At 38.6% G+C, this 13,890-nt stretch overlaps 1 protein-coding gene across 6 annotated transcripts in view; it reads right to left on the reverse strand.

The window, feature by feature from the left end:
* TMED8 (transmembrane p24 trafficking protein family member 8) overlaps positions 1 to 13,890 on the reverse strand; it is a 28,536-nt gene that overhangs the window by 9,715 nt on the left and 4,931 nt on the right. For 3 of the 6 annotated variants that reach the window (XM_072963497.1, XM_072963501.1, XM_072963498.1), the window contains exons 2-3: positions 6,430 to 6,511; positions 1,681 to 1,810 (exon numbers count right to left, since the gene is read on the reverse strand). In XM_072963497.1, coding sequence (XP_072819598.1) covers positions 1,681 to 1,810; positions 6,430 to 6,511 — 212 coding nt within the window. Of the gene's footprint in view, positions 1 to 1,680; positions 1,811 to 3,000; positions 3,119 to 6,429; positions 6,782 to 13,890 lie in introns of those variants that run through there. The other 3 variants (XM_072963499.1, XM_072963500.1, XM_006206111.4) reach the window with 2 other exon arrangements.

Genomic DNA, 13,890 nt, shown 5'->3' on the forward strand with positions numbered 1-13,890 from the left:
CTATTCAGCCTTCCTCCTCTGTCCTCCAGCTGCTTGTTGCTAATAAATTCTACCAACTTTTCTTTTTAATGGAGGTACTAGGAACTGAACCCAGGACCTTGTGCATACTAAGTGTGTGCTCTACCACTGAGCTATACCACTCCCCTACTACCAACTTTTTTTAATGCCACCAGTATATTTCCTAGTTTAAAGATTCTTGCTTGTTCTCTCCTACTTTTTGCAACTTTCCCACTTCAGATCCTTTATGAAATCTTTGCCCATGAACATCCTGAAAGTTTGCTACTGACTTTCACACGGACAGCGTTTCTGGGCCATCCATGCCTTGTTCTCACCTCAGCCTGCAAGTCCCGCCCTGCAGCTCCTCTCTTAACAGTTCTCGCATCTAGGGTTTAGCTCAATCTGCCACACATCCTCCTACTACAATGTCTATTCAAAGTGACTTCCAGATCACTGCTAATTTCACCAAAGCACTGCAGAGAGAGAATCTGGTTCATACTCTGCCTCTGTCTCTCTCTCTCACCCATGGCTACCTTGGATGTCTCATCCCATAGGCTGTCTCATCCACTAACAGTGTTCTATAAACAATTATAATTTCACCTTAGACTAGTGCCAGGATTTGCATTTAAACAGTATATTTGCTGCCAGACATCTAACTTCCATGAAGAGTACAAATGTCACTCAATACTCAAAGCGCTCACTGACCCATGGCAGGAGCCTGCAATCTCTCCGTAGAGGGTTTCACTTCACATTACTCAGATTAGCATTTCCCTGTCTCATGCTATTGTGCCTTAATTTTCTGCTCCTTCTCTAAGCCGTCGGCAGGCAACTCAAGAAATGTACACCTACTGCCAACATAGGAGAGGACATCAGAGAGACAGCAGTCCAGTTAAGAAATCAGAATTATAGTTGCAAGAAATAAATAAGTAAATTGTGTAATCCTCCCAGACTACACGTAATATCTGTTACTGGAGAGTAGGTCCTTCAGCTCTTATCTTCACTGTTCAATGAGGTAAATCAGACTTTGGCTAACTTGCTTGCATGAGTTCTTCCTTTTCCAGAAGGTGAAACAAAGGATTTCGTTTGCAACTTGTTAGCTGCATAGCCTTAGTAAAGTATCACTAACAGCTCTTAGCTTGTTTCCCCATCTGTAAAATGGGGACATAATGGTACATATCTCACAAGGTTATTCTCAGGAATAAATGAAGTACTGTGGGTAAAAATGCTTTGTAAACTAGACAGCATTATACAAATAAAATTATAATGTTTGGCATTGTCGTTCCTAACACCAACACCATTTGCTATTATAAATGTTAACAGTGGTACAAACAACCCTTTCATCCATGGTAGGGAGACCACTGTTACTGGTACCACTTCTGTGGAATCTTTACCATAAATACTGAGTAGATCTACCACAAGAAAACTGAGACTAATGCAATCCAATGGTTAAAGGCTCCTCACATGGAAAGGATTTCAGACAACATGTGAACATTTATTATAACACTTCATTTTTTGAATAGATGCTTACCGAGTGCTGGTACAGTGATGGGCCCTGGAAGGATACACACACTTATTCCCAAATAATTAAATGTGAAATGCCCTGGTGCTTTTTAATTCCAACCCATCCAAACACATCAAACTCTGGTGCCACAATCTCGTGCTTGTAGAGAACACGCTTCCTACCTTGCTGAGGACCGGGGCCTGGTCCGCAGGCAGCAATTCCTGTTCCACTGAGGCCTGAGCCTCTACGGCACCAGCTGCTTTCAGCTGATCTTCCGTGACATCCTCTCTCACTGGAGCTACCATCTGCGGCCTCTCAGAGCAAGACAGCATGTCAATTCAAGGACTCTTTTAAAAGGCACAACAGTCCTGGAGAAACTCAGAGAGAAAAGAACCTTCAAAGGGCACCCCCCAAGCCCTGCTTTCCTCTGGGATTTAGGTTTACTGTCGTTTCCACTGGCTGCTGCCCAGGGCTGAAATGGACCGCAACACACCAGTGACAGCATGTGGGGGCCCAGGACTGACAACTCTAGGTCCCAGGCTCCGAGAACCATGATAAATACACAGCTCAGTTGTCTGAGATGGATGGTGGGTCTGGTTTTATTCCTCACTCTGGGACCCATGCCATTTGCTCCACACAGAATTTCAACAAAAGAAGAGCTGGAATCTCAGTTCTGTGCAACACATAAAGTCACTGCTAGAAGCAAAGGGAGGAGGCCTCACCCAAACCAAAAATTGCTCACAAAACAGCAGAAGTGCGGACTGATCAGCAAGGCGACCCTCTCCACTGTTAGCCCAGGAGCAGGTCAGCATTTCCACTCACATGCTACCACTGATGTCCATATCACACCCAGTTCACCGAGTAATTTTAAAAGGCAGTCACTTTCTTTCCTTTTTTAAGCCCATTAATCTACTATTCCAATGACTTAAAACACAAAGAAGCAGGGGGATAATGTACGCTGTCTTCCATTTCTCCTGGCTTCGGAGAGACCAGAAAGTGGGTTAAGTGCCAGGGCTGCAGCGCAATACCCCAGGCTTCTTAGAAATCTACAAAAGGTGGCATGGATTCTTCAGAGTAGCAATTATCAAAGTATAGTCTGGGGACCCCTGGAGTCCTTAAGGCCCTATCAGGGGAGTCTGCGAAGTCAAAACCTTTTCCTAATCATCCTAAAATATTATCTGCCTTTGTTCATTTTCATCTTCTCAGGAGTTTACAGTGAAATTTTCCAGAAACTGTATGACATATAATATCACAACAGAACAAACCCAGAAGCAGATCTGAGAATCCAAGTGTCTTCTGTTAAGCCAGACATTAAAGAGATTTACAACATCTCTCTTCCCACTAAATTACTTTTGCTTTGGAAAATAGCTGTTTTTCATTAAAAATATGTCATTTATATTAACATGTAATGAGTTCCTTATTGTTCTTTTCAAGTGAATGAATATTATTTAATTTTCCAGTTTTAATTTCTAGTATTGTAAACATTGATAGATACAACTCACATAAGCAAAACTTCTTTGAGGTCCTCAAGAATTTTTAAGTGTGCAAAGTTTTGAGAACCACTGCTTTCGGGCAGCGTCCATCTCCTCAGAAAGGCTGAGAACCGACTGGAGAACCACACTGTAAACCACATGGGGAAACAGGGCTTATTTTGGAGTTCATGAGTTTCTTTCCTTCCTTCTTTCTCACTCTCTCTTTTTTAACACAAACAAGAAAAATCACCCCTAGTTTATAAGTTACCTCTTCTTCAGATAAAACAGAGCCAGCTTTGAAATACGTAAGTCACTCCAATTTACCTCAGAACAAACAAGAGGCACTTACTATAAAAATCAGAACTTGGTTGTTGTTTGTAGGTTTGCTAGGGTAATCTTGTGTAAAGCGTAAATTCGTCTAGGCCGTGAGTCTATTTTATTCTCTTAAACCTAGAAATGGGAGTCCGTTTTGATACTATTATTTGTCTCCTCTACTAGGAGGTGAGCGAGACGGCAGGACTGGGTCCCCTCCCTCTGCAGGCACAGTGTCTACGGCCAAGCCCGTCGCAGGGAGCCCTAGGGCCCTTTGCACGCTGACCTCATGTCCCAGGAGGACCTCACCTGGCCTTGCCCAGTCCGCTCCAGTCATGGTGGCCTCCTGAATCTCCGGGAGTCCTCAGACGCGGCAAGCACTCCCCCACCTGAGGTTTGGGGGCCTGCTATTATCACCTCAGCCTAGAAAGAATACTCTGCCCCCAGTTACCTCAGGGCTTCCTTCCTTCAGGTTTCTGCTCAGCTGTCACAGCGGGGAGGCTTCCCAGACGCCTGTACATAAAATGCTCACTCTCTGAGGCCCCAACACTCTTCACACCCCCATCCAGCTTCGTTTTTCCTCACTGCACTTATGACCGCCTGACACATTATGTACCATATTTTGTTGACCGCAAGATGCATACTTGTTTTCCAGTTTTGATACAACTGAAATACGGGATGGCCTAAAACTTGGTGGCGTCTTAAAATGGCCACGGGCCTGGATGGACATGGTGTCCTTCCTCCTGAGATTTGCATTTGCTTCTGCCAGGGCTCAGGAATGCTACCGACTGAGGCGACCTGAGATTAAATTCTTTCTAAGGGTTTTGGTTAGACCACACTGGCAGAGTGAATTTAGAGAACAGACTTGTGGTTCACATTCTCAGGGGAGGTAATTTTCCTCCCCTTACGCAGCGCCGCGGCTGAGACATCTGTGTTTCCCTGCAGTCCCTTTCTGTGTGGAAGGATCTCTTTCCTTATTTCTCTTTTTACTGAAGGTGTAGGCATTGGTGGGGGTCTCTTAATAGACTCTCTCTCGGGCATTTTTCCTTTCTTGGTGGTATGTAAAATGACCATTCATCTTACGGCTGATGGCAACTTAGATCCTACAAAATATGATGTATATTTGTTTTCCATCTGCCTCCCCCAATAGAACGTAAACTGCATGAGCAACCAGGGACTTGGATTGTCTGTTCATTTGTGATAGCTTCAGTGTCCAGAACACTGCCAGGTAACAGCAGGCTCTCAACAAATATAGTTGAATTGATAATGAATAAGTTAACTTTTGTCTGGGAACAAAAGGGGACTGTTTGGAATGTGAGAACACAATAGTCAGTCTGACCATCCACCTGACCCTACTGTGTATGGCATCTAAAATGCAGCCTCTTCTTCGCCTTGGTGCATGCTGCTTTGCACAAATATGGTTCTGCTTGTTTAAAAAATATTTTAAGTGGGACATGCAACAGCCACATATATTTAATACTCCCATTAGCATTTTATGCTCTGAAGAACTAGTGAAGGGTACTTGGGGAAAGATAAACTGCAGATCACTTGATGCCAATGATAAACCAGGTAAAGGAAAAACTCCCACTGTAAGCCTTCTGGTTTATGCTGACCCAGAGCAGGGAGCCCGTCCCAAAGGGGTGGAAAGACAGAGATTTGTGCCGTTTCCATTTCTAAAATATACAAACCACAAACACTGAACTTCAAGGCGTAAGGCTTGCTGGAATTTTTTCTTCCTTCACACACTAGATTTTAGAAACAAAACTTGAAAATTTTACCTCCTTTTTTCTAAGAATGTTCTATATTTGTCACTCAAAAAGTTGTTTACTCTTAGGAGGAAAAATTAGTTCCGTGACAAAAGCCATCCCCCAAAGATCCTTCAAGTCAACATGTGCAGAGAAAGGGTGGTGCCAGGAGAATGGAAGGACGTTTCCCTCAGGGGATTTGACGAGAACCTGAATTGTCTCATAGAATCAACGCCTTGAGGAAGCTGTCTTCTAAAAGGGTCCTTATATGTAATAACCTAGTAGCTCTAAGCATAGAACTCAAAACCTTTCTATTGCTACTTTGAGAATAAGCTTTAGAGCAGACAAACCTAAAGCTGTGTGAGCTTGGACAAATTATCAAATTCACTGTTTCATTTTCCTCATCTTAAAAAAATACTTATTTCATTAGGTTAGTTATGAGAATTAAATGAGATAATATATTTTAACACCTAGTACAGTATTGAGCAAATAGAAACATTTAATAAAAAGTAACTATTTTATTATCATTATTACAGAGAAACATTCAACCTAGTCTGGCTATTAACACTATTATCACCTATATTGTAAGTATATTAATCATTATTATCTTCCATTGTCTGAATTCTAAGGGAAAAAAGTTTTATTTATATATAAATAAAGAAGAAAGAACTTCTACTTAAGAAATAACAGATTTTTAAAATATCCTGACAGTCCCCCCATCTCTAGCTATCAATTTTGTGTGGGGCATGGAGACCACAGGCTCTACTGGACCATGTTGTACCATGAACTGATCTGTTGGACTATAATACACAGTAGCTCAGGTTTCTCCAAAATATAGTTTTTCATTAATTATTCCATTAATGCCTTGCGGCTTCCACGTAGTCTAGGGCTCAGTAGTACTATTCCCTTTCCGCTATACTCTGATATCACCGATGGCAGGTGGATGAGATGGGTGGAAAGGGAATTTAAGAATGACAACCTGAAGGTCATCATAATGGTTTACTCTGAAAACTACATAATTTTTAAAACTGCCTCCAATAGTGTGTTTGTGTGCATTTCATGAGTAAAAATCAAAAATACATGGTCTTAAAAGTCCACCTGGGAGCCACTTCTAATGTTTTAACTTTTAAACATGGTCTTTGGGAGGAGATAAATGAAGACACTATACTATCTGTCACTGTTTTATTCTCTGAGAGTGAAAGAAAATTTTATAACCAGAAAGATATCTCACATTGCCCCTAGATACACAAAAGGGTTGACTAGTTTAATGATAACAGTCTCCATACTCTTCACTTCAATTTGTATTCCCCCTTAAAGTCTCTGTCTACTTCCTCCAACAATTCCTTATCTCAGAAGATGAAACCTCTAGAAGCATTACATCCAAAGTAGTTGCTGTCCCTACCTGTAGGGTGAGGAATGTGGTTCAAGATCAGAGGCAGAAGCTGCTAGAGAGGTGACCTTGGTGTCTTCTAGATCTTCATTCTCTAGAAAATCATGGAAAGAAAAATTCAATGCCTGAGAGGGAACACAACCATAATTATCCTCTATCTTTTTTAAAAATCTGGCAGTAGTCAACCAACTTTCTCTTTCCAAAAATATTCTAGGCATAAACTTTATACTCCGGGAGGCCCAGCACATAAATTATTCAAGTCATTACATCCAAATATGCTCAGACTGTTATAACCTACTCATAAAAAAATAAGCCATTTTCCAAAACAAATCCCCACAGAATTAATCCTAATTTAAGAATCACATTTCCCAGATAGCAAATGGTTAAACTGGGCAGAATGTAGAGTACAGAATGGAATGTAGGATGAAATGACCTGGAATTCAGTGCCAAAGCAGAGAGTGCCACCCCTACATTCCATCAGCTCACATCACGGTATCCAGGGTCAGAGAAAGGATTTTGTAATTTCACTCACTTACTCACTCAGTCATTCACCAATGATTTACTGAATAACTACTAGGCATCCTCAAGGAATTGAGGCCATGTTCCCAGGCTCACAACAAGCCTATGCCTGGTATTTACATTGCCATCTTGCAGGTAAGAAAACTAAAGCACAGAGACAGGATTCAAACCCAGGCAATCATGCTCTTAACCATTAGGTACTACTAAACTTTATGGAGTATTTATTTAGCCTTTCCGTGAGCACTCAGAAAAGCATATGGTTCATTGTGTTTAGATGACCTCCAGTGAACCTCCTCTAGTTAAGACAGCAAGAAACTAAAGCCCAAAGTTCACTTCTCAGTATAAAATACAACGTATTGACATAAACCTCAAATGCTGAAAATTTCAGAGTTTGGTAGGAACATAAGAGTGTAAATAACCAGCAAATATTTGTGATCCAACTTTATAATCTATTCTCATTATTTTGTATGTGAATAAGATCTATTTTTTTTTTTGTCAGCTCACACTCTCATAGGTAGAAAGACCTTGGCGCTTATGCCACCCAACTTTCCTCTTGTGAGATAACAGAAAATACATCAGTTAGTTTCTGCCTTGAGTTCCTGGCACAGAATAAAACCTCTCTAATTTCCTAAGTGATTAGAGCACTAGGAGTTTCTTTTGTTCTAATATTTGGTCTTTGACTTTGGTTCCTGACACAGAGTCCCATGGAATTTCCTGAGTGATAACAATGTCTCCTGTTCTAATAAGGTGACTCTTGGGCTCCTGGATAGGGTCTGGTAACCAGAAAGACCAAGCCATAATTAGAAGCTTGGGATTTTCAACTCCAGCCCCCATTCTCTAGAGAGGGGAGAGGGGCTGAAAATGGAGTTAATCATTGATCACACCTATGTGATGAAGCCTCAATAAAAATCCCAAAGTATGGGGTTTCAAGAGCTTCCAGTTCAGTGAACACAGCCACATACCAGGAGGGTGACCCACCCCAAATCCACAGGGACAGAAGCTCCTTCACTTGGGTTCCTTCCAGACCTTACTCTTTGTATCTGACTGTTCCTCTGTAACTTTACCATATCCTTTAACAAACTGGTAAACATAAGTGTTTCCTTGAGTTCTCTGAGCTGTTTTAGCAAATAATCAAATCCAAGAGGGAGGAGGTCATGGGAACCTCCAATTTGTAGCCAAGATTGACAGAAGTTGTAGGTAACCCGGGGAATAACACCTGTGACTGGCATCTGAAGTGGGTGGGAGCCGTCTAGGGGAACTGAGCCCTTAACCAGTCGGATCTGACACTATCTCCAGGTAGACAGTGTTTAGAATTGAGTTAAACTGTAGGACACCCAGGTGGTGTTGCAGAATTGCTTGGTGTGGGGAAAAAAGTCCACACATCTAGTGTCAGAAGTGTCGTGAGTGTGGCAGTGTGAGCGTAAAGAAGAAACACAGGAGGAGGCCCGAGGTCTTCTTTACACCTCTCAACAAAGCAACTGAGTCAATGACAAAAGTCAGATGTTCTCCAGTCTCTGCTAGTCTATGAAGAGGCCCTTTTCATTGAGAATAGAAAGTTCTTCCCTAAGTTGACCTAAGTAAAATTTGCTTCCTGGTAGATTCTGCTTTTCGATCACCACTCCCTACAATATCCTTTCAAATACTTACAGCCTGCTATCACATTTCCCGCAAGTTCCTCCCCTAAGAGGTTAGAGCACTAGGGAAGACTGACCACCTCCAGTCCTCTCACTCACCCCCTAGATGACTCTGCCATGCTGGCCTCCTTCTGTTGTTTCTTTTTGTTCCATTTCAAGTAAAGACCTAAAATGGACAGCTTTTTCATATGTGTTCTAAACCTTGCAGAGTACACTGAGACAATACTCTCTTAACAAGGACACAATATTTCTTGATGTAATATGCTAACTGGGCACTAGATTTCTTTAACTGCTGCCTTACCCTGTTGACCTAAATAAATCAATAAAGATCTCCAAGGGTTTATAAAAATAACCTTTTTCCAAGCCCAGTCTTTCCTATGCTCTATTTCTGAAACAGATTTTTGGAAAATAATTGGCTTTTTAACTTAAATACAGGGCTTTATATATCCATATTATTTATTTCAAATTATGTTTTTGAAACAACACAAATACATGCTAACAAATTAAATACAGATAAAAAAACATTTTGCATTTACCCTTCCAAACTTTAGTATACAAAAAATCCATGATCCAGTGTAGAAAAATCAGGAAATACAGACAAGAAAAAAAATTTTTTAAAAAACACCAAAAATCAAAACAACCAAACACAATCCCCACTAGCCAAAAATAACCACTGTTAACATTTTGGTGCATATCTTTCCAGAAATACATTTATAAATATACATACATACCTATGTATGTATATAGACAGATGCATATGTACATACATCTATATATTGATATATTTCCTCCCTATCTCCAGCAATTAACTTCGGGGTATGGAGATTACAGGTTCCACTGGACAATACTGTACCATGAATTGATCAGTTGGACTATAATACCTACTAGTTCAGATATTAATACAGCTTTTCATTAATTATTCCATTAATGTTGCATAGTTTCCACTCATTCTAGGGCTTAGTGCAAATATAAATATATATAATATTTATATATATAATGTAAATACTATTTATATATTTCTATTTCTGAAAGGACATGAATCTAGTATTATTCATGAACGTTTTTCAGGGTCAACAAAAATGGGACTACATAATAATTTTAAATGTCTGTATATTATCCCATAGGCTGTACCATAATTTTAACCAATCTCTAGTCCTCTAATGTTAGAGCTAGAGATTTGTTTCAAATCTTTCAGTGTTATAAGCAGTGATATTATAGTAGAGATGTCTACAACCCTTTCTTAAGAATTTCCCCTGTTCATTGAAGGGGCAGTCCTGGTGACCAAGGAACACTATGTTGGCCATAGCTCATTGATTGTGGGTAAATATCTGCCCACAGTCAGTCCAATTCTCTTTCCAAAAACCTGGGGTTGGTACCAGAGACCAAAACAGACTGTGAAGGGACTCAGTCAGGTCAAGAACTAAGCCTACCTTCTGGGAGAAGCCTTCGTAGGCCACGTAAAAGCAGATGACTAAGCAGAGAAGATAGCTGTCAGAGACTGGAAATGATGCATTCAAACAAAAAGAAGAAGAAACAAGGAATTGCGGGGTCCAGGCAGCTGGTGTCAGATGAACCTAGATTAGGGACAACTGAAGATAGTTGCCCCTTGTTCTCCTCCAAGCCAAAAGGTGAGAGCTAGATTGTCTTTCTATTATTTATAGGAGTTCTGGATACAAATTTGTGTAAATTTTATGTGTTATAAATACCTGCTTCCATTCTGTGATTTACTTTTTCACCCTTTCAATGGTGTCCTTGGTTGAACCAAGGTTTTTTAATTTTAATGACATCAAAATTTACTAATCTTTTCCTTTATCAGTTTCTGTATGTCCTATTTAAAATGTCTTTCCCTACATTGAGATCAGGAAACTATTCTTCTGTATTATCACCTAGGAGTTTATTTCTTTTCATATTTTGGTCTATAATCCAAGTAGAGTTGATTTTTTGTGTATATGGTATGTGAAATAAGGATCAAGTTTCATTTCTTTTTTATTAGCTCTGATCCTGCCTGAAGAATTTAGTTAGTGGAGGTCTGCAGGTAATAAATCATGTTTTTGATTGCCTAAAAATATCTTTTTTCACTTTCATTTTTGAAGACTATTTTCACTGAAAAAAAATCTATATTGGTTGTTATTGTCTTTCAGGATGCTAAAAATAATCTAGCTTTCACTTCCCTGTGCATAAGTCAGCTGTCAGTCTAATTACTATTTCTTTGAAGGCAAACTGTAATTTTTCTCTGGCTACTTTTAGTATTTTCTCTTTGCTTTGGTTTTATAGCAGTTTTAATTTAATGTGTACCTACTGTGGATTATATATACCCCTGCTTGGGGGTATATAGGGCTTTGGGAATCTGTAGATTACATCAGTTTTGGAAAATTCACAACTATTACCAAAAACTGCTTCTGTCCATTCTCACTCTCCTTACCTTTTTGGACTCCACTTATACAAATGTTAGAATTTCTTACCATATTTTCTATGTCTCTTATCTCTTCCTTGAATTTTCCATTGTTGTATTTTTATATATTTTCCTCTCATCTTTCTTCTAATTCACTATTTTCTCTTCAGCTGTAATAACTTGTTGCTAAACCTGTCAGCAGAGTTCTTCATTTTCATCTGTATTTTTCTAGCTATAGAATTGCTATTTGGTTCTATTTTTAGAAATTTCAATTCTATGCCAGATTTCTCAAGCTTGTCTTTTATCTCCTTAAACATAATAAATATAATTTTTAATTGAAGTATAGTTGATTTACAATATTTAAGTCTGTATCTGGTAACTCCAAAATCTGATGCCCCTATGGATCCATTTTTACTATCATTTCTTTTAATTTTTGCTCACATTGTCTCTTTTCATGCATCTGGTAACTGTTGATATATGCCAGAAATTGTTCTTGCAAAACTACCTGTCAAAATAACTTGAAGAATACAGTGATCCTTCAGGAAGAATTTGCCTTTGCTTCCTCCCCATACCTGGAGGCACTAGCACCCTAGGTTCACTTTAATTCAGTTTCATGAACTTAGATGTTTCTCAAGCTGAGCTGTAGTCCCTGCAATGGCCTGCTTCTAACTTACCCTTACTTCTAGAACATGGCCTTTAATGGTCCTAACCCAGAGAAAAGGGAGTTCACCAGGGTTGCCCCTACTTGATTAATCCCTGTTGCTTTGGTCCAGAGAAGCACTTTCACAGTCTTGTCATTCAGCTTCCCCACTTAGGAGTCCAGTATATCCCCTCAGAGAAGAAAGGAACCCCAAAATGGACTCTCATCCTTGGACTTCTATCTTTACACTTCTGCCCTCACATGGATCATATCCTGGTACTTATTCATTATCTGATGAGTTCTCCTGGATCTTCAAGCAGATGTTTATATTTCAACAATTATTTTCTAATTGTCCCCAGTGGGAGAACTGATTCCAATTACCTAGTCTGTCATTACTCAAAACAGAAACCTACACTGCCTCTTTACCCTTTTCAGTTTGAAGATACGTTAGTGAATAAAATGGAAACAAAAAAGAAGGTTAAAAAGTCTGCCCTCTTTCTGTCACTGGCTAATGGTATCAGCTTATGTAAGTAGTGGCAGTAATGAAGATTTCAATAAGGTTGAATTTTTAGACAGAAATGAAATTAGCACAAAAATAAAGGAAGACAGTAGTGGATTTAAAGAATAATATAATAAAATAAGCTACAAGGGTATATTGTACAACATGGGGAACATAGTCAATATTTTATAATAACTATAAATGAAGTATAACTTTTAAAAATTGAGAATCACTATATTGTACACCTGCAATTTATATTTCGTAGATCAGCTATACTTCAATTTAAAAAGAACAACATAAAATTAATCCTTACTAAGGAGTTTTACAAACTGTATTTCATAGAAACTTCATCTGAGAGAAAAAAGCCCAGAAGAGGTCAATTCCTGATGAACAGAAAGGCAGAAGAGATATATAGAATAGCTTTACCTTACAGTATAAACACAGTGAAGAATCTTATGACATGTTTGTGTATTTTTTCTGAACAGGTAATAGATGCATATTACTCAAAATTCAAAATCATGAAAGTATACAGTGAAAACTTCCTCCCACTTCAGTCACTACCTCCAATGTTATTAGGTTTTGTGTAGTCTTCCAGAGATATTTTGCAGAAAAAAATGTGTATGTGTGTATATATAAAGTATATATACTTTTTTACACAAATAATGGACATACTAGACATACTACCATGCACTTTGTTTTTTCCACTTATATCTAAGAGATCTTTCCATAACTATATGTAAGAGGCTTCCTCACTCTTTTCCACAGCTGATTAATATTTCATTGGCTGAATATTCCATAATTTATTTAACCAGTTCCCTGTTGATGGACATTTATGTCCTTTCTAATCTTTTACCATTACAAACAGTGCTATAATAACCTTGTGTCTGTGTCATTAAAAAGGTTTGTGAATAAACGTATGTGATAAATTCCTGGAAAAAACAGGACAATGAGGACATATATTGTAATTCTGATATTGACAAACTGCCCTCCATAGCATTTGTAGGAATTTCCATGCCCCTCAGCAATGCATAAAAGTGTTTGTTTCTGCACACCCTTACCAACATAGTGAGATATCGCAATACCCGGTGTAGTTGAGTTCCACTTCCCCTCCTGTAAGTTAGATGGGGTGTTTTTCATGTTAAGAGCAACTTCTCATAGCATCTTAACAGCTTAATATATGCAGGAAAACAAAGAGGAAAGAGATACTGCTTTTGATGTTTAAGGTTAATATATTCACTAAATTATGTAAGAACTACTGGTAAAACAATTTGCAGTTGGATTCAGAGAGGCAGGAAATAAGAAAAGGAGAAAGAAATATATGTTTATTTCCAGAAGCATAAAGTGTGGAAGGTGCAGTCCTGTTTTAAAGAGAGAGAAAACAATTATAAACACAGCTTTTGGGTTTCCTAAATTTATTTAGTGAAATTTAGACCACTATAAAGAAGAAAAAGCCAATTTTTCTATGGTGTAGCTTTTAATATGTCAGCCAAATATAGACGAATTCTACAAGTATTCCTAGAAGAGAACAGAGAAACCAGGGCAAGTTTTGCAAATATAGATGGTACTTGGGAAAATTTTTTTTTTTACTTTCATGAGTATATATTTATTTTAATATGTATTATGAAAAATTGATACATCAAACAAATAATATCATGGATATTATTTAGAATGAAATAAAACTTTAAATGTCAATTTAAAGAAAAAATAATAACCAAATAATATTAGAATGTATTCTCTAATGTGGCAAAAATCCTGACTGTGGTACCCAAGTGGCCAAAGTCTTGGAAAC

The sequence above is a fragment of the Vicugna pacos genome, chromosome 6 (assembly GCF_048564905.1).
Source record: "Vicugna pacos chromosome 6, VicPac4, whole genome shotgun sequence".
NCBI lineage: Eukaryota > Metazoa > Chordata > Mammalia > Artiodactyla > Camelidae > Vicugna > Vicugna pacos.